The 19829-nt window shown below is 41.2% G+C and overlaps 1 protein-coding gene across 2 annotated transcripts in view; it reads left to right on the top strand.

Annotated features, from left to right (window-relative positions):
- Positions 1–496: 496 nt before the first annotated feature.
- The window catches only part of Aadat (aminoadipate aminotransferase), a 27684-nt gene continuing 8351 nt past the window's right edge, over positions 497–19829 (top strand). Inside the window, exons 1-8 of one of the 2 annotated variants that reach the window (XM_028757745.1) lie at positions 497–707; positions 1496–1664; positions 4207–4339; positions 7330–7404; positions 11723–11932; positions 14600–14665; positions 17369–17451; positions 17884–17980. In XM_028757745.1, coding sequence (XP_028613578.1) covers positions 641–707; positions 1496–1664; positions 4207–4339; positions 7330–7404; positions 11723–11932; positions 14600–14665; positions 17369–17451; positions 17884–17980 — 900 coding nt within the window. In that variant the 5' untranslated portion in view covers positions 497–640. Of the gene's footprint in view, positions 708–1495; positions 1665–2825; positions 2923–4206; positions 4340–7329; positions 7405–11722; positions 11933–14599; positions 14666–17368; positions 17452–17883; positions 17981–19829 lie in introns of those variants that run through there. The other variant, XM_028757746.1, reaches the window with a different exon arrangement.

Below are 19829 nucleotides of genomic sequence, written 5' to 3'. Positions count from 1 at the left end.
AGGGGGAGAGGGAGAGGGAGAGAGAGAGAGAGAGAGAGAGAGAGAGAGAGAGAGAGAGCATGCACTTGATACTGAGATACAAGGCTGAGCACCTGTGATACTCCTTGTAATGGAACAAAACCACCACCAGAGGGTACTGAAGGACCAGGATCCTGAGATCGGACCGGTTCCAGCGGTTCATTTCAAAGATCAAGAGGAGGGCTGGCCAATGGCAACACCGTGCTGCGAGACTCTGAGCAGCAAGGTCAAGAATCCACGCTGCTTTTATATGAATTCGGGCACCGATCCCGGTTGCCATTGTGCATCACAGCAAGGCCTCGCAGTTTTCGTCTCGCCACGCCCATCCCTGACCGGTGACTTGAGTTGCCTGCGGCCAGCTGCCATAGGCCTGCTTGCGGGGCGGGAGAGGGCGTGGCCTACTGCGGTCCACCCGGGTCAGCCACAGCCACTGTGTGGATGGACTTTGTCCTTTCTGCCGCCTGACCCGGGCCTATTTAGATCTCAGACACCGACGGCAGCTGGTAGCCAGGCAGATTGGGTGGCACTCCGCAGGGACAGCTAACAGCGCAACCCGAGTGAGCTTGAAGACCGTTCTTAGTGACTGGCTTTCCTAGTCCTGCTCCACGCAAACAGCAGAGGCATGAATTACTCACGGTTCCTCACTGCAACGAGCCTGGCCAGAAAGCCAAACCCCATCAGATCTACAGGTGAAAAACAAAGCCAGAGCCCTTTCTGCTCTGCTAGAGTGGAGTTTTCTTAACTGAAACTCCGTACGGCGCCCTGTTGCCCGGTTTTGGCGGCCAACGCTAGGTTGCGCCCATTCATTCAAGTGTAAAGAGGGATTCTTTAACTTTTGTTCACAAAGTGCTTGGACTGGAGGCAAGGCAAGGCAAGGCAATGAGTACTTTTGCTGGGGTGTTGGAGGAGATGTGCTAAAGAGCCAAGCAGGTGGCACATCTTGCAAGCAAGCTGTAGAGAAAGGCTCTACAGGGAAGACAGGACTGGGGAATGGGAACCAGAGGTGGAGCTGGGACACAGGTAGGGGCAATGGGGAGAAAGGCCTTCTGCTACTTCCCTTTTTCTTTGCCCTCCGCATTCTTCGATTTCGTCCAACAGGGAGAAAACCTAGAAAACGTTATTTTGTACTTATTTTAGACTAGCATTCTAGTCTTAGCCCAGCGTGCTGCTATGTCAGACTAGCAGGAGCCGTAATTTAATAAATAGCAAGAATACTCTCTCGGTTCTAGAGGCTGCCGTGCCCAATATCAGGTACCCAGTGAGGGCAAATCCAGATAGATGATGCTTCCCGCTGCAGCTCGGCCTCTTTTGTAAGAACACTAATTGTATTTCTGAGGGCAGAGTTGTCATGATCTAATCCCATCTTTAATATATCATATCAAGTATAGATCCTAATATAGGACGTGGTCAGAGATATTAGCACTCAGACCACAGGACCGTGGACAAAATGTTTTCTTCTTTTTCGTGTTTATCTTAGTGGAGATAATGAGTCGAGCACCCAAATCCCTCATTTCCCTGGCTCCTGGATCTCCAAACCCAAAAATGTTCCCCTTTAAGTCCGCTGCCTTCACTGTGGAAAACGGGGGCACCATCCAGTTTGAAGGAGAGGTGATCGAAAGGGCCCTCCAATACTCTCCAAGCTATGGGTAAGTGATCAATAAATGGTAGAATTATATTGGTTCATTTTCAAATGCCGTTGATGAAGCAGCTTAGTTGTTTTATTAACAGGCTGTACAATGACTGGGGTAGTTGGGAGGAGAAACTTTAAATACTAAAAGCAAAATCAGTACTAAATGCTTCGCACTCCACAGTGACTAGCTTTGAACCTTAAATAACAGGGAAACCCACAGAAACATCTAGATGAAAGTCCCGTTTGAGCTGAATATGATGCTGAAAAGAACACTGGGTGTAGCATCGTAATGTGAAGAGAGAGGAAATGTATAGAACAGTCCTTGGACAATTCTGATGTTTACTTTTTTAAAAAAATTAAATGTGGGTTTATTTTTTTATATAGAAAATAGACTATTTTCTTATATATTATATCCTGAGTATGCTTTCCCCTCCACTCCTCCATTCCTCCCCACCTCCTCTCTCCTCTGGATCCACTCCCTTTCTGTCTCTCATTAGAAAAAGACAAGCTTCTAAGAGATAACAACTAAACATGACAAAATAAAATATAAAATGAAGCAGAAACTGCCATATTGAAGATGGCTTGATGAAAACTGCCTTTATATGTTGGTGTATGTCCCCCATATCCCTAATCTCTCTAGGACTTTTATCATGAAAGGGTGTTAGATTTTGTCAGTGGGTTTTTCAGAATCTAAGGAGATGATCCTGTGGTTTTTCTCTCTGTTTATTTATATAATAGATTACATTTATTAATCTACGTATGTTGAGCCATCCTGGCAGTTCTTGGGTGAAGTCCACTTGATAATGATGAATGATTTTTTTGATGTTTTCGTGAATTCAGTTTACAAGTATTTTATTGAGTATTTTCATGTCTATGTTCATAATGGATATTGGTCCATAATTCTCTTTCTTTGTTGGGTCTTTACGTGGTTTGGATTTAAGTGTGAGTGTGGCCTCATAAAATAAATTTGACAACATTCTTTCTATATCTATTTTGTGGAATAATTTTAGGAATATTACATTAACTCTTCTTTAAAAGTCTGGTAGAATTCTGCCCCTGTACAATATTAGGGCTGGGATAGTTTCAAAGACTGTTTCTGTTTCAGTGGTGGTCATAGGTCTGTGTAAATTGCTCATCCGATCTTGATTTAACTTAGGTAAGTGGTACTTATCAAGAAAATTATTCATTTCTTTTAGATTTTCCAATTTGGTGGAGTACAAGTTTTTGAAGTATGCTTTCATGATTCTCTGGGATTTCTCAGTATCTGTTGTAAGGTCCACTTTTTATTTCTGATTTTATTAGTTTTTATATTCCCTCTCTGCCTTTTAGTTAGGTTGGATGAGAATTTGCCTATCTTCTTGATTTTCTCAAAGAACCAGCTTTCTGTTTCATTGATTCCTTGAATTGTTGACATCATTTCTACTTTATTGATTTCAGTTTGATTATTTCTTGTCATCTTCTCCTCTTGGGTATGCTTACTTCTTTTGGTTCTAGAGCTTTCAGGTACGTTGTTAAGTTGCTACAACGAGAACTCTCTAATTTTTTAATGTAGGCACTTAGAGCTTTAAACTTTAATTTTAGCACTGCTTTCATTCTGTCACATAAATTGGGATATGCTGCGCATTCCTTTTCATTGAATTCTAGAGTGTGATAGTTGTGTGTTGCCTGTTTTACTGGCCTATTCAGCTGGTATGTCCTCATAGAATACCTGCTGGTCCTGAAGGCTGAGAGGCAGTGATGAGTGGGGAAAGAGAAAGTTAGGAGGAGATGGTCTGTGGACACAGGACAAGTGGGCAGCAGGGTCAGGGGGAGCTGCAGGAGTGATCATCACAGTGCTAAAGACAAGACTGAGGGATTGAGTCTGGTGGAACAGAGACAGCTGAGAAAGTCTGCCTACCAGGTTCTCTGCCAGGTGTCATGATGTTTCCTTTTAGACTTGGCTTCAATAAATTCTAACTGCTGAACAGCAAACTCAACCATTTACCCCAAGACTTCCTTTAGCTAGTCTTCTTCCAATGATAAAGGCTAATTTATTGATTCTTTATGTAATATTTTATTAAATGTATCTGTGGCCAGGTACAATGGAATATGAATCAGTTGAAAACCAGCCTGGGCTATGTATACACAGTTAAAGGAACAAAAGGTCTTCTGTTTGATGAGTTTACTGAAATCATCCTATTAATGTGCACATGAATTGGGTAAATATCTAGCTTATAATAATCTTCCTAATGTAACAAAGACTCTACTACGTAAAGAATGTCCTAGGGAAAAACAAAGCCTTCAGGCTTCAAATTAAATAGGGTGTAGATTCAAGCTTGGCTTGTGGATTAAACGACTGGCTTTATGTGAATTTCTGGCTGATTGAATTTATGTGAATCTCTTAACATCTAACTCGATTGCCTCATTTTTTAAGTGAGAACCTGATACTGCTGAAAGGCATTTGAGGGATTTTTAAATTGAATGTATAATGAGCCTGATATTGAGCCTCTATTTCTTCCCTGCCTACTATTTCTGTGATTATTATGACCATAAATTTTAAAATGCATTGTATGCCTTAGAATTCCAGAACTTCTGTCCTGGCTAAAACAGTTGCAAATAAAATTGCATAATCCCCCCACTGTCCACTACCCACCCAATCAAGGACAGATGGATCTCTGCATCACATCCGGCTGCCAAGACGGTCTTTGTAAGGTAAGAATGGAAGGACAAAGAAAGCTGTGTGTGAGTCGAGCTCACTCCTGAATGTGGTCCTCTCCCACGAGCTACAGGGGAGACATGATTTATGGGCTACTAGTGGCTCTTTGTTTTGTTGTTTTGTTTTTGTCTTCACCTAGGATAATAAATGGGAAACTTGAAGTCAAAAGATAGGATGGGAGGGGTGAAGGCCAAGAGAAGGATTGACTGCACACACAAGCCAAGTACACATGGTTTGGGTTAGTCAATTGACATTAGAAATCAAAGTAACTTTTTCTTTTTGTGTTTAGAAAAGGAAAACGAATTAGCTGCTGAGTAGGTTTTAGCTAGAAGAGAAACATTCATGATTCTATGGATCCATCTCTCCAAGATATGACTTTCTTTCAAAAAGCATACGGTGACTTTTCCTTGTGGAAAGAGACAGGAAACCGTATCTTCATTATCTGTTATAATCCCAGTCATACCAAAGAATGAAGTTAGTATAAGTGACTCTATTGTGGAGGCCATGACAATAATCTGATTTAGTATTTGCTCCATGTGTCCATGGCAGCTGCTGATTTGCCTCCTTCACTTCTGTTTAAGTGAATTAACCTCATTTCTATCTGGCTGTGTCAACAATAGATTTTTCATTTCTCTTATTTTTAGTTTATTCTTGGAGAATTTTATATATACGAGGATATATGATCGTATCCCACCCTGTATTTCCTTCCTCCAATTCTCCTAACCTACAAATACATCTTCCTCCCAATTTCACCTTCTCTGTCTCTCTCTCTCTTTTTTTAATAACTGGCTAAGTCCAACTAATCTTCACCTATGTGCTCATGGGTGTGGAGCCATCCACTGAAGCATTGGAAATTGCCAGTGGACAAAGACACCAGGAAAATGATCCCCTCTCCCCAGCAGCTGTTAACAGGCACTAGCTCCTCCACTCTCGGTGACCCCTTGGGAGGTCACCCCTTCTAATCTCCATCCTTTAGTTAGTGCCACAGCTGAGGAGCAGCTTCCCCTTTCAACTGGGACACTCGGTGTTTATAGCACCACCCCACCAACCATGGAACATTTACATGATGAACTGATCCTTTTATTTGTTTTTAAGACACATGTCAGTCACTCAGCTGATATCCTTAGCGGCAAGCTATCTTGTAAAGGCAGAGTCCACTGGGAACTTTTGGGGGGAGTATGTTTTCTATAGGATGTCAAAAGCTCAGAAAGAAAAATAAATGAAGCACCAGGCCACGTTAGAGAACGATATTTAAGTCTTCCAGCTCAATTGAAAATAGCCCCAATTTTTAGTTAATATTTAATAGCCTATGGTATGTAGGCTATTAAACTGACAGGAAGAAAGACCTGAAGCAGGGACTGTGATCCAGCAGACAGTAAGGAGGGATTATTCTGTGACTTGTGTACAGTTGAGTCATACTAACCCAACATTTGGACTGCAAAAGTGTCTGCCTGTGACGAACAACATCAGAGGTCTTCACAGTCCACACCACCAAGCCTTGGTCATTACTGTTTAGCAGCACTGACCACTTCATGCTTTTTTGACACTCCAACTCGCTCAGTGTGTGGCTCTCCTCCCTCAGACTTGTGTGGCCTCCTTTACATACCCTCCTTTTCAGCTTAGCTCTGATTTCTTTGAGTAGATCTACAGGCTGCATCTGGGTGTCTTTGTTCAAGCACATTCCCACCACATTCATGCTCTTTCCAAATGCATTTGTCCATTCTTCTATGTAACACTGTAGAAGGATGCTTAAAGGAAGAAAATCAAATGAACAACCACCATCTAAACAACTCATCCACTTGCTCAGATATGGGTAACACCTTGGCCCTTTGTCTAAGTGGTTGGCACTGAAAGTCTTCCGCTCTTCTTCCTCACTCCTCTAAAGCCCATGAGCATGCCTCATTGGTTTTCCTTTCCTAAACACCTCGCAGGCCTTCCCTACAGTTCCACCTCTGTACCTGAGTCTATCCCTAGGACTTATCAATCACTTACCAAATACTCCTCCAAACTGTCTGCCTGTTTCTCCCTTTTATCATTTTATGCTGCAGTCAAAATAATCTTCCTGACAATGAGACCCTTCCTCTCCTTTCTTAAAGTCCCCCCATGACCTGAATACTTACATGATGTAGTCTCTGTCCAAACCTTCTCTCTCTCTCTCTCTCTCTCTCTCTCTCTCTCTCTCTCTCTCTCTCTCTCTCTCTCTCTCTCCCCCACCTACCTCCCTCCCTCCCTCCCTCTCTCTCTCCTTCAATCCCTCCCTCTCTCTACCTTTCCCCTCCTCTCCCTCCCTCTCCTCCTCTTCACAGACCACTTCAAGTCTTCCCGTTTGCAAAAAGGTGCCAGCTGTCACTTCTCCCCCATATACACCTGGACATCACTTCCTCGTGGAAGCCTTTCCTGGGTTCTCTGAATGCCCAAGTCCTGCAAGGAGACGGCCATATTGGGCACCTGATCCCCAAAAGCACTTGCTACTGATCGTGCCTTCTCTATTTAGATAATTATCTGATTGGCTTCTAGCTCCCCCAGAGGATCAGCAACCTCATGAGAGTGAGAACCTGGTCATTTTGCCAAGGATTTTATTTCCAGTACTCTTCCCTGGTCTGATTCATAGTTGACAACTAACACATTTTTCAAGAAGCAGTAAAAGGAATACATGAATTTTAGGAGCCAAACCAGTTATGTCCTTTTCCTCATTTTACCCAGGTTAGCTAACTAGTCCACAGCAAAATACAGACCAATAGCTAAGGAGGTTAAAAAAAAGTTTTATTGGCACTCAGATTTACTTACACATTGCTTGTGACTGCTCTCTCACAGTAGGAGCAGAGGTGAGCAGATGCAACAGAAACACTGTGGCTCACAAAGTAGGTATTGCCTGGCCCTTACAGAAAAATGTCCAATTCCTCCCCAGATCCTGGAAGTACAAAAGAAAAGATATTCTGAGAATGGGAGCCATTCTGTCTGAACTAACCTATGCTTTTTTTGTTAGGCATTTGAAATGCTCATCAATCCTGGAGACACTATCCTCATCAATGAACCACTGTTTTCAGGAACACTTTTTGCTGTAAGTACATATTTTTATACAACAGCAAGTTCTTGCATCCCTTTAGACTATCTATAACCTCAGAGATGTGTTATAAAAAAGTTTTCTTCCTTTGCAATAAAGCTTAATAGTGGCATGTGTTTAAAACTTACATAGTTTCTTACATGAACAGCTATTTGATCTCCAATCAGTCTCAGTCTAGTCAGTAAAGTCACTTTCATTATAGTTTATCATTATGCTTGATTTTGTGTGACATCTGAATTCTGAGTGTGTGATATGTTATTAATCATATTAACACTGAAACACTAAGGTCAAAAGTGCTGTTTTTTTGAAAGGCAATTTAGGGGGAACTAGGGAAACGATCTAGTGATTTAAATGTTGGTTCATGCAAGGAGAGGACAAGAGTTCAGATGTCCAGAATCCAAGGAAATTCTGGTGGGAGTGAGGCCTGCCTGCAGTTCCAGACTAGACAGTGGAGCTGCTGAATGCCCAGAGCAAGCTGGCTATCGAGACTCCGTGTGAGAAACCAATTTGACTAAGACACCCTGCCTTCATGAATAAGGTAGAAGATTAATGGAGGATTCCCCAACATCAACCTTGGGCCTATACATGCACACATGTATGTGCATTCACATACAAATGTGCACCCCACACATGCAACACAAACAAAAACAGAGGTGGTGAGGAAGGTAGAACAAGAAAAAATGTATAGTCTGTACTAAATTGCTCTTAGAGAGTCTTCGGTTTCCTAAAGTTCAGTGAAGTTGTCTGGAAGCCTGTATGTATTTTTGATGGCTTACTCTCAACAGCAACAAACTGCTACGACCATACAGTCATAAGTTTAAGGAGTGGAGGGAGAGTGTTTCTATTCCTTAGCACCAAGCAGAAATGATCTGTGTTGCAGTAAACACAGTTGTATCTATACAAGTTATGGAAAAGCAAAGAGAGATTAAAGGCTAGGTAAAAAAATTTTTAATTAGAAGGTTTAAGTAAATGGGATTATTTTGATGAAATATATTTTATGTGATCTGGATAGTTTTGGACCATATTATTAAGTTAAGCTGTGGTTGAGTTTCAGATAAAAGTGTTGGTAATTATGAGTGTGCTGTGAATCGCTTGCCATTTGTGCTTTGTGGAAATTAGTAACTTCAAATACTACATTGTTCAAAGGAGAGATGCTATCTTCCTATTCTATGCTTATGGTATAATTTGATATTCGAAATATTATATGCTATAAAGTGCACTTACATTTCCAAAGAAGATTGGAGTTTTATGCCATTTTTCTTTGAATTCACAGCAATATGAAGATATAAACAAACAAAACATAGTATCTGTCCACAACAAATTAAAATATAATATCTTGATCTGCAACCCAGAGGCTCTTAAAAGGTGTAACACACTAAACATACCCTAGTACATATATAAGATAAAATTTAAGAGTAGCAGTTTTTTCTATCTCGGCTTACTCCCAAATAACTGAGGCAGAGACCTATACATTTATTCAACAAGCTTTAAGCACAGAATTAACTGAACAGACAATCTTAACCCTCTATGCTCTCTTAGCTATTTCTCAGCAACACTTCCTGGGTTACTTGCATTTAGTCTCTCCTTGGCTTGCTCTGCTGTAGATGTCTGGCCTCATGGAGAACTCCCTTCTCACTCTCAAGCCTGACCTCAGTGACCTCCTCTTTCTCTTCCTTCTTCTTCTTCCTCCTCCTCTTCTTCCTCTTCTTTCTTCTTCTTTCTCCTCTTCCTCCTCCCCTTTCTTCCTTCTTCTCCTCCACCTTCTTCCACACCTGCCTTGTGGCCCTTCTGGACACTCACTTGCCTTGTGGTGAACTTCCCCTGGTTGGTATCAGAAGTCCAGCCTTCCTATTTTATCTGCACATGCACTGGTTGTTCAGCTTTTAATTAACCAATCAGAGATAATTGGGGACCATTCCTTACACTACATAGATTTAAAAAATCTTCAAAATTCATGGCAATGCACATGACCAGATTGTAAGTAGAACTTGGGGCAAAGAAATCAGCATCTGACAACATACTGCACAAGACCCACCTACAACCTTCTATTTCTTCTTTTAAAAGGAAAGAAATATTCCTATATATTTAAAAGGGAGTATTTCTCCTATTTCTACAATCTTCCCATTTCTTCTTTAAAAAGGAAAGGAATGTATGATAAAATTACACTGTAGAAAATCCCCATCCAAGTTTCTTAATATTTTACATCAAATGTGACTTAATTTACAAAGACGTATTTTTTCATTGCCAAGTACCTAAATACAGCCATGTTATTTTCAAGTTACTATAACTCTAAACCAATATGTTATGTTGGAAATTTCTACTCCAGTGTTAAGGCAATGAAACTGCAATATACAGGATGTGGGGGTTATCTGCCTCACCACTGACAATCAGGTTGGCCATTCCATTTTAGGAGGATATGTCCACAAACTGGAGCACGAACAGGAAGTGCAACTAGGATTAATAGGTAATTCAAAGCCGTCCAGTGATTCAGTGAGTGGTTGTAGGAGCTACGGCAGTTTCCTTTCCAAAGAAGCATGGGAACTGTCATCATCATTTAGAATAATTACATCTACTTGTCCATGTTGTTAGGGTGGAAAAACTAAAGGAAACTATTGCTTTTTATTGAAATTCGATTTTAAAAATAGATTTTATCATACAATACATTTTGATTATAGCTTTCCTTTCCTCTACTCCTCCCAGTTCCTCCAGTCTCTTTCTCTATTAGAAAAGAACAGGCTCCTAAGAGATAACAGACAGACAATATAAAATAAAACATAATAGGATGAAGCAAAAACTTAATATGGAAGTTGGACACAATAACTCAATAGGAGGAAAAGAGTCCTAAGAGCAGGCGAGAGTCTGAGATTCACTCTTTCTCACAGTCAGGAGTTCTGAAACAAAAGAAAACAAAAGCAAAAGACAAAAAACTAAGCCAACAATTATAGTATATATGCAGAGGACCTGCTGTACACCCATGTAGGCTCTGTGCTTGCTGCTTCAGTCTGTGAGCTCATATGTGCCTTGCTTAGTTGGTCCAGAGGACCATGATCTCCTGGTGTTCTCCATCCCCTCTGACTCTTACAATCTTTCTGTCTCCTCTTCCAAAGGATTCTCTGTCCTTTTAGAGGAGGAATTTGATGGAGACTTCCAGTTTAGACTTTGATCCCACATAAGGTCTGAGTGTAGGTCTCTGTATTTGTGAAGGAAACTATTTCAACTCAATTAAGAACTACCTAACCATTAATGTTACCAATCTGCCTGGAGGGATATAATGTCTAATGTTGATTTTCAGGCTGATTGGCTGGACAATTCATTCTGTTCTGTCCTGTTCCGTTCCATTCTATTCCATTCCATTCCATTCCATTCCATTCCATTCCATTCCATTCCATTCCATTCTTTCTCTCTCTCTCCTTCTTCCCTTCTTCTCTTTCCCTCTTCCTGTTTTCCCTCCTCTACCATCCCTCCCCCCACCTCTTTACCTCTCCCTCTTCCTCCCTCTCCTACTATTCCTTACCTCTACCTCTCTGCCCCTCCCTCTTTCTCTTTTCCTAAACACCAGGATGTGAGTTGTTCTTCACCTCTATGCCCTCCCTGCCACAATGGATAGACATCCCTGTAACCATGAATGACCCTATAGAAATCTGTCCTTCCTTGACTAATTTTCTTCAGGTGCTCAGTCACAGCACTTCAAAATGAATACGATGTTGCCCATAATTGCCCATAGGTGCTGGTGAATCAGTTCTAATTCTTATAAGATAATTCAGTCAGAAGGGGTAAGTCTCAAATGCTGGCAGCTGGTGAATCAGTTCTAATTCTTGTAAGATAATTCAGTCAGAAGGGGCAAGTCTCAAGTGCTGGCAGCGACCAGCCTCATTTCTCTCATACTACACACCCAGCACAAGAGCATCTTGCTCTATGACATCTTTCTTCCAAGCCTCAACCTCACAGAAGCACCCTGTGTTTGGAACATTGTCAGTCTTGGAGCAGATTTTAAAAAACATAGGCAAACAAGAGCTGGTATTTTAAGGATTCTGCTTAGGAAAAAAAGAACACATCATTGCTGCTCACATTTTGTGAACCAGAATAAGACATGCATGACCAAGTTTACCACAAATGAGACAAGGAAATCCAAGCCTCCTTGTGGGAATAAGAGGATTACAATATACAGCTCAATCTTCCGAAGTACATGTTTACATCTTTAAGGACATGAACAGTACAGTTCTTCACAATAATTAAAAAAAAACTTTAAGAAGAAACTGAGGTTTGCATTTTTGTAATCGCGCTACATTCTTGGGTTTTCTTTTATTCTCCACAGATGAAACCACTAGGCGGCAACATTATTAATGTCCCCAGTGATGAGCATGGGATTATTCCAGAGGGTCTCAAAAAAATACTTTCCCAGTGGAAACCGGAAGATTCCAAGGACCCCACAAAAAAGTCTCCAAAATTTCTGTATACTGTCCCAAATGGCAACAACCCTACAGGCAACTCGTTGACAGGTGACCGCAAGAAGGAAATCTATGAGGTAATTACAAGGGGGTGACCAGAATGTGTTCTGCTTTCTTGCTTACCTTTCGGAAGAGTCTTAAATTCAAGTTGCTTTTCTTATTACCCCTTAATTTCAGGAAAGACACCTTTTAATAAAAAGGACTCATTCATCTACATCAGGATTCCTACTAACGTGATACACAAAATATTGCCACATCTTTTGTCTCCGAAACTTACTTTTCCTTAATCGGTATTTGAATACATGAAAAATGAAATTCTTTGTTAGCTGTTATGAGAACACACTTGGTTTTCAGCATTGGGTGTCTGCCTTTGCACTGAACCTTAGGCTTGCCTTGTCTGTCTGCTACTCGTCATTTCAGACTACAAAGCATCTTTTAAAAAACAATTTCCAGGATCTCTGTAGGTAGCTATGCTGTCTCATATTTTTTGCCATTTTTACTATCAAGCATATATGGAGCTATATATACATAAATCCAAAAAAAGATCATAACAAATATGCCTTCGGTAAAGTCTTGCTGCTGGACCCAAGTGAGTCCCTAGCCTTTCCTTGCAAATTGTTTTTAAAATAAGTGTTAAGCCCCCATTTAACTACCTGGAAACCTAATTGTGTATACTGAAATCACAGCCAGATTTCAACCAGTTTCCTTTACTTGAAAAATAAAAAGGTTCAAGATATTGCTTTGATATTTATATACAATTTTATAGTCTCTAGTGTAGTATTTTATAAAACAGCAGCGAGGTATAAAGCAGGAGGAGGGAGTACCTCAGGCCTAGTATAAAAGGGAGTATACATAGGGGGGAAGGAGAGAAGACATGTAGAAGGGTTAGAAGCAAAGAAAGGAGGACAGAGAAGGACAGAAAGAGAGGAAGAGAGGAAGAGAGGAAGAGGCCAGGCAGGGACAAGTGAAGAGAGGGGGAGGGAATGGAGAGAGATAGGAGAAAGGAGAGAGAGGGAGAGACAATGGGAGTGGAAGCAGGAGAGGGAGAGGGAGCTGGTAGGGAGGGAGAGAAGGGAGGAGAGAAGGAGAGGGAGGGAGAGATGGAGAGGGAGTAGCTAAGCAGTCCTTATAAGCTAAGTCAGCTAGCAACTGGAACAAACTGTTGCTAGGTAATTGTTGGGCAGATGGGCGGAGCCTTCATGAATTGCTAACACCCAGGCCTCTGTCCTGAGTTCTATGCACTACGTATATTTCTCCCTAAGATAGCATTATCCAATGCTATCCATCGTTATAGATTTCATTTTCTTTAAGATGATTTCGCCTTGGACAGCTCCACCGCTTCTCCGAACTCCAACTTGTGAATCATTGTGCTAGCTCCATAGATATCCAATCACATTTCAAACTTAATCTGGCCCAGATAGAACTCCTGGCTTTTCCTAGCCCCAACCCTAAAACTCTCATGTACAGCCAACCCCTCCATGCTCTCCAGCCTCATAAATAATGTTCATGAACAATTCCCTTCATTTCTCTCTTTCTATTCTCTCTTCTCCTCTGTTATATCCAATCCATCCTGTGGACTTCACTGTCAAGATTTTCTAAGCCCATCCTTTTGCTCCACCATTGCTTCCAGCCCCGTTTCCTAAGCCACAGCCTGTCCACACTCTATGATAGCATGACGTCATCACTCACCCTGTTGCATTTGGCCCAGAGTGTCTAACTGACCGTCGCATTTGCATGTCAAACAGTCCTAGCCCCTGCTGTATGGTAAATGAAAAGTCAGCCTTGCAGCTTTTCAAATTCTGTATGGTGCCACCATCACTCTCTCTGAATATCTCTCTCTCTCTCTCTCTCCCTCTCTCTCTCTCTCTCTCTCTCTCTCTCTCTCTCTTTCTCCTCTCACCTGCATTTCATGCATCCCATATGCCAAAGCCACATCATACTCTTCTGTCTGTTAGCCATCCTAAGTTTTTGCTCACCCCACAATCTCTGCTTTCATTCATCCCTCTGTCTATAATCCTCCTTCTTAATATTTTTGTAGCTAATTTATTCTGATCACCTTGAGTTTTAATCTTAACTTGTTGGGAAGAGCTCCACAGAGCTTTGACCTGAGTAACTATCTGTCTTAGTTAGGGTTACTGTTGCTGATGAAACACCAGGACCAAAGCAACTTGGGGAGGAAAGGATTTATTTGGCTGAAGCCTGCTTCCATGTCACAGTTCCTCACCAAAGGAAGTCAGGGCAGGAAATCAAGCAGGACAGGAACCCAGAGGCCGTGAGCAGTCCTGCTTACTGGCTTGTTCCCCATGGCTTGCTCAGCTGCTTTTTTATATAACCTGGGACCACATGCCCAAGGATGTAACCACCCACAATGGACTGGGCCTTTCACGTCATTAACTAATTTAAGAAATGCCTTACAGCTGGATCTTATGGAGGCATTTCTTAATTAATGTTCTGTCCTTTCAGATAACTCTAGCTTGTGTCAAGTTGACATAAGACTTGCCAGCAAGTGATCTTACCACTCTTTCAGATGTGACCATTATTTAATTGCCAATATTTAATTACCTAACTGACCTGTTCACATTCCATCTTCCATGAGAAAAAGAGCTCATTCGTATCCATCTTCAATGTTTGGGATAACAGGAACTTACTAGCTCATGAGTGAATGAGAACACAGAATTGTGATTCCAGATAATCTTCATTGTAGACAGTTCTTAAGAAATAAATATATTGCTTTAACCTTTCAGCTGGCGAGAAAATACGATTTCCTCATCATAGAAGATGATCCTTACTATTTCCTTCAGTTCAGCAAGGTACGTGATGCTGTGGGCTTCCATCACTGTCAACAGATCATTTGTTGTAAGTCATTAGTGGCATTGGACTCTAACCTGGTTTGAGTCAAAGCTATCTGCTCTCCCAGTGAACTTGTGTAAATAGTGAGTTCTCTATAGTTTTTCACTCTTACCGTTTTCCCAGCCTTCTTTTTTGTATTAATGCTTGGTCTAGAAATTACTTTTAAAATAGTAGCTAGCAGAACCAATCAGGCTGGTGGTGCTGAATTCCAAATCCTACATCATATTACCTCAGACGTCACATGAGGAACACGGCATGGGTCTCATCTTGTGTTTCAACTTCAGTCTAGTAACGGCAGTTGACTAGAATGATGGCTAAAGGGGGACTGAGATGGTACTCAGGCTGAAGGAGAAGTAGGACTGTGCTGACTCAATACTATGCATAGATAGAGAAAGCACTGCAGCCGCGAATTGCATCCTTGTCACCTGCTCTTAAGCGCCGTGGGTTTTTAAAGTCCTCCTCGATATATGTATGGTGCATGTAATTTTAAAAACATGCTTGCTCCTTTGCCCAGAACCGCGCTCTTGGCTTAACCCTGCGAAAGGCCAGCTGGCCATTTTCCCTGGGAACTACAAATGCTCCCTCAGCCCCTCATGGTTAGTTAGCTTTGCCAAGCCTCCATCAACTGCCCTGGCTGCCCTCTTTCTCCTCCTGCCCACCTTAGTGCTTTGGATGGGAAACATTAGACAGTTTTATTATTTTAAAACTAGCCAGATAATTCAATGGCTGGGCGAAGACTTTCCTGCCCTAATCTTATCAACTAGCTCCCTCCATCTTCCTTACCCTTCCCCTTCCCCCGCTCATGGCAGAGGGCTACAAACTCTAGGAGCCCCAAGACCTACATGTCTGTTGCTTCTTCCTCACTTTAAAACCTGGTCTGAAAACTTTTTTCTACAGCGCTTCTCTTCCTCTTGGGACACAGAAGTCCCACCTTTTTCCTTACGCCCAACAATTGGCTTTTGCCTCCTTTACTGACGCTATCAAGAACCAATTAGTGGATGAACACCTCCATCTTCATATGTGTATGCTACACTTCATGATAATCATTTTCTAGCAGGCAATAGCACTATTGTGTGCCCCCAGGACTCTCAACATCCATCCTATAAGTAGATTTACATCTACTGAGAAGACACAAAACTTGCTGCTTTGCTGCATAGCTGTGCAGAGCATCATATGCCCTCCCCTTCCACCCTGAGTGTGACCATGAACCTCTTTCGAACTTGACCCTACATTCTAAGAAAATCTTAGTGTCCATATGCAGCAGTAACTAAATTCCTCACCTGCATTCACATCAGTTTTTATCTTTCTAGTCAATTCCAAAGATCAACTCAAAATGGTACTGGTCATCTTGAAAGAACTTTTCGTCTTATCTGAAATCATTTCTGCAATGTAGGGGGTTGGTCTGGTGCTACTGTTGGACCTTTAGATCCAGATGGGGAAGACACGCTCCCACAGAAACACTCACGGACAGGGGATTCGATGCATAGCAAGAGGTTTATTGATCCAGCGCACTGGGATTCCCCTGCACGCAGGCTAGAGGAACACTGAGCTAAAGCTAAGAGCAGTTTTTATACAGTTTTCACAGGGCTTATGAGGGCAGTTTTACAATCACCTCTTAGACAATGCTAACCACAAAGATTGACCTCAAACAGCCTCTCCCACGCCCAGTTTCTTGGCAACTCATATTTGCACATTATCTTGTGACAATGAGTGTTAGCTAAGTCTATCTTACCATAGCTCCTGTTTGTGCAGGTTTATTTCGCTAAGGGCCCAGCTTCCTGATTACCGCTTATCTTATCTTGGGCCCTTTCCTGGAGTGTGTGTGTAAATCTTTGGAATGTGCTTCTCCTGGAATGTGTCTTTGGAGAAGTTAATTTTTAAGTTTAGACTGAGACCTGAGATTCCTTCACTATTTATATTTAAATGCTAAATACTGGCTTTCAAGATCTGGTTGCCCCTCCCATGAGCAGATCCTCACATACACCAAGTGATGCTATGTAAACCTTGCTTCTCAATTTAACTGGTCAATAAAAGGCTAGAGCTTGTGATTGGGCAGTGGAGGGAGAAAGGTGGGACTTGAAGAGCAAGAGAAGGGTCTCAGGAAAAACCCAAAGGGAGAAGAAGAAATGACACAGAGAGTGGAGGAAGCCTCCATGAGAGGAGTTGGACCATGAGCATGTGGCTAGGAAAAATAACAAGTAACAAGGGACATATGGTTGAGAAATAATTTAGAACAGCTGCAAACCTGCCTAATCCAGACTTATGACTTGCAAATAAAATACCTGGATTGTGTGTCTTTTATACAGGCTAACTAGAATTTGTAATTCCTTCACATTCCTGAGCCTTTGCTCTGAATCTAAAATAATATTAAATTTCAATGCCAGGAGGCAAAGAGGGCTTGTTTGAAGTTTCTCCAAATTCATAGTAATGTCATCTTGAGCAAATAAAGAAACCTTTGTGAGCATACTTAGCAAAGAAACCCAGAGGTCAGGAAGACACTAGTAAAAGAACACACACTTCACAGGTCTTAGAGCCTAGACAAGAGTAAAATGTAACTGCTATATGTGCCCAGTCTGTGCCTGTTTGCCTTCATCCACGCTATGCAAAGTAACCTTACAGTGACCAGAGTTTGCAAACCAACCGTGATTTTCTTCCTCCTTCAGCCTTGGGAGCCAACCTTTCTCTCCATGGATGTTGATGGGAGAGTGATCAGAGCTGACAGCTTTTCAAAAATCCTCTCCTCAGGGTAAGGCTCGTGTATTTAACTCGATGTCAATCTTATAAAGCTTTTAGTTCAAGGAATTCTCTTATAGAAATCTTGTATTCTACTTGCCTAAAAATCCACTTACTCATTAATAGGTTTGTGGGTATTTTACTCTCTTTATTATTTTCTAGTGTTCAAAAATGCTTGACTATTACTCTAAGTTGTAGAAGAATGATCAGCATTCTGGAAGCTTATATTAGAATACCATGTTTAGACATTCTTAATATTTGCATTTTTTATCATATAAACTTATATTTAAATTTTTTTAAAGAAGAAGTAAATACTTTGATTAGAATATATGAGACATCAAGATATCTTTGGCCCCAAGCCATCTCTTTTCTAGTGAAACAGCAAAATGATTCACATTAGTTGTTTATGTGGAGTTTGAATAACACCTTTTCTCTGTCTTCATAGGTTGAGAGTAGGGTTTATGACTGGTCCCAAGACCTTGATAGAGAGGATTGTTCTCCACACACAAGTCTCATCACTACATCCCTGTACACTCTCACAGGTAAGCACAATGTAGGATATTATTTTTATCAGAATCACTAGGCAAATAAGATTAGTTTAAGCTGACAGGGAAGAAAAATCAAATGCTGAATCTCCATTTCCTAGACAGAATTAGTAGATCAGCATCTGCAGAGGCTTAATCTAAGCAACAAATGAGAAATCATTTAAGCTAGTGTCTTGATATTTGCCTGCCCAGAGTCCTTATGAATCAAAGTATATCACCTGTGTCTCAGGCAGGATGCTACAGGTCAGTCAATTAATAAGCATTTTTTTGAACAATTGTAGAGCTAAACAAAATAGAACTGAATTTGATGAAGTAACTCAAACTTCATTGTGTTAGAATTTATAATGAATTTAGTGCTTTATAATTTATAATGGAAGTTAGTACTTTCCTGCTCATTTCTCGGCTGCCCCTAAAGCCATTCATCAGTAAGCATTTTAATTAAAATAAAGTCTGGAGATTGAATAAATTTCCTCACAAGCTTTGGAAACTACTGGATTTAGAAATGATTGTGATCTTGAGATTTAGATCCTGTGTGCATGCGTGCATCTGTTCCTGCATATGTGTAAGTATGGATGTGGGTGAGCACCCATGTGTGCATATGTGTGTACAGATCACAGGTCGGCTTCACATGTCTTCTATTCTTCCCATGTTATTTTGGGGGGCAAAGTCTCTCACTGGACCTGGAGCTCACCTATTTGGATAGGTTGGCTGGTCAATGGGCCCCTTGGATCCTCCTGTGTCCACCTCTCCAGTGCTGGTATTACAGGTTCACACTGGCTTTTAAGTTGGGTATTCTGAATTGGGCCCTTTCATTGGCATTGCAAGCTCTTTATCAACTGAACCATATCTTCAACCATCAAAATGAAAAGTTTATACCTCAAGGATTCTTGTTTTGTAAAATATAAATGTCCAGTATGTAACCAAATAAGGAACTTTTCCCGTAGTTTTAGATCTTATCAGCAAAATTTTGTTACATCATTTAGAGCTCCACCATGTTAAATAGAAAACCTCTCCATATTTAATATGGAATATACCTTCCATAAACATCTGGAGGACTAGGGCTATAGCTCAGTGGTTCAGTCCATGCTTAGCAGTCATTGGGACTTGGGTTTGATCCCTCACAGCAATAAAAAGGAAAGAAAAACAAAATATTATGTATGTTCTCTAGTTGACCTAGGCAATTATACTCCAGGGGTCAATATCATAGATCTGGAGCTGGAAAATCTGTCTTGGAATCCAAGCTCTATGATCAGTTCTTTGACATAAAGAAAATTAGCCTTTGTGCTTCAGTTTCTTTATCAGTAGAGCAGAGCTAACATCCCTTAAGTATTATGAAGGTTCAAATAGACAGATCTGTTAATATATTATAGTAGAACCTGGCATATAAGAAAGCTTTGTATTTAAAGGAACGTTTTGCTTTGGTTGGTTGGTTGGTTGGTTGGTTGGTTGGTTGGTTGATGTGTGTCTGTGTGTGTGTGTGTGTGTGTGTGTGTGTATTTGAGTATGCAAGAGGCCAGAGGTCAGCATCAGGTGTTTTGTTTTGTTGTAAGACAAGGTTTCCCACTAAACCTACAGCCTGCTTGCTAGCAAGCCTCAGGAATTCCCGTGCCCCTGACCTCAATCACTCAATCACTGAAGTTATAAGTGCACATGTTTCTAAAAAGATAGAGAGGAGGAATAGGCTTTGTAGGTGTAATGTGAGGTGTGGGGAAAGGGATTGCCTCAGTGGGCCCAAGCTGAGACATTCCTTCTCCCTGAGGGACCAGCCACACATGACAGTATAGTGTAGAATAGAGTATTCAGGGCATGAGGAGGCGAGTTAAGAGGGTAGTAGAGACAGAGAAAG

Source organism: Grammomys surdaster, unplaced genomic scaffold, assembly GCF_004785775.1.
Source record: "Grammomys surdaster isolate TR1022 unplaced genomic scaffold, NIH_TR_1.0 126182, whole genome shotgun sequence".
NCBI classification, from domain to species: domain Eukaryota; kingdom Metazoa; phylum Chordata; class Mammalia; order Rodentia; family Muridae; genus Grammomys; species Grammomys surdaster.
This window is presented reverse-complemented; position numbering and strand designations above follow the sequence as displayed.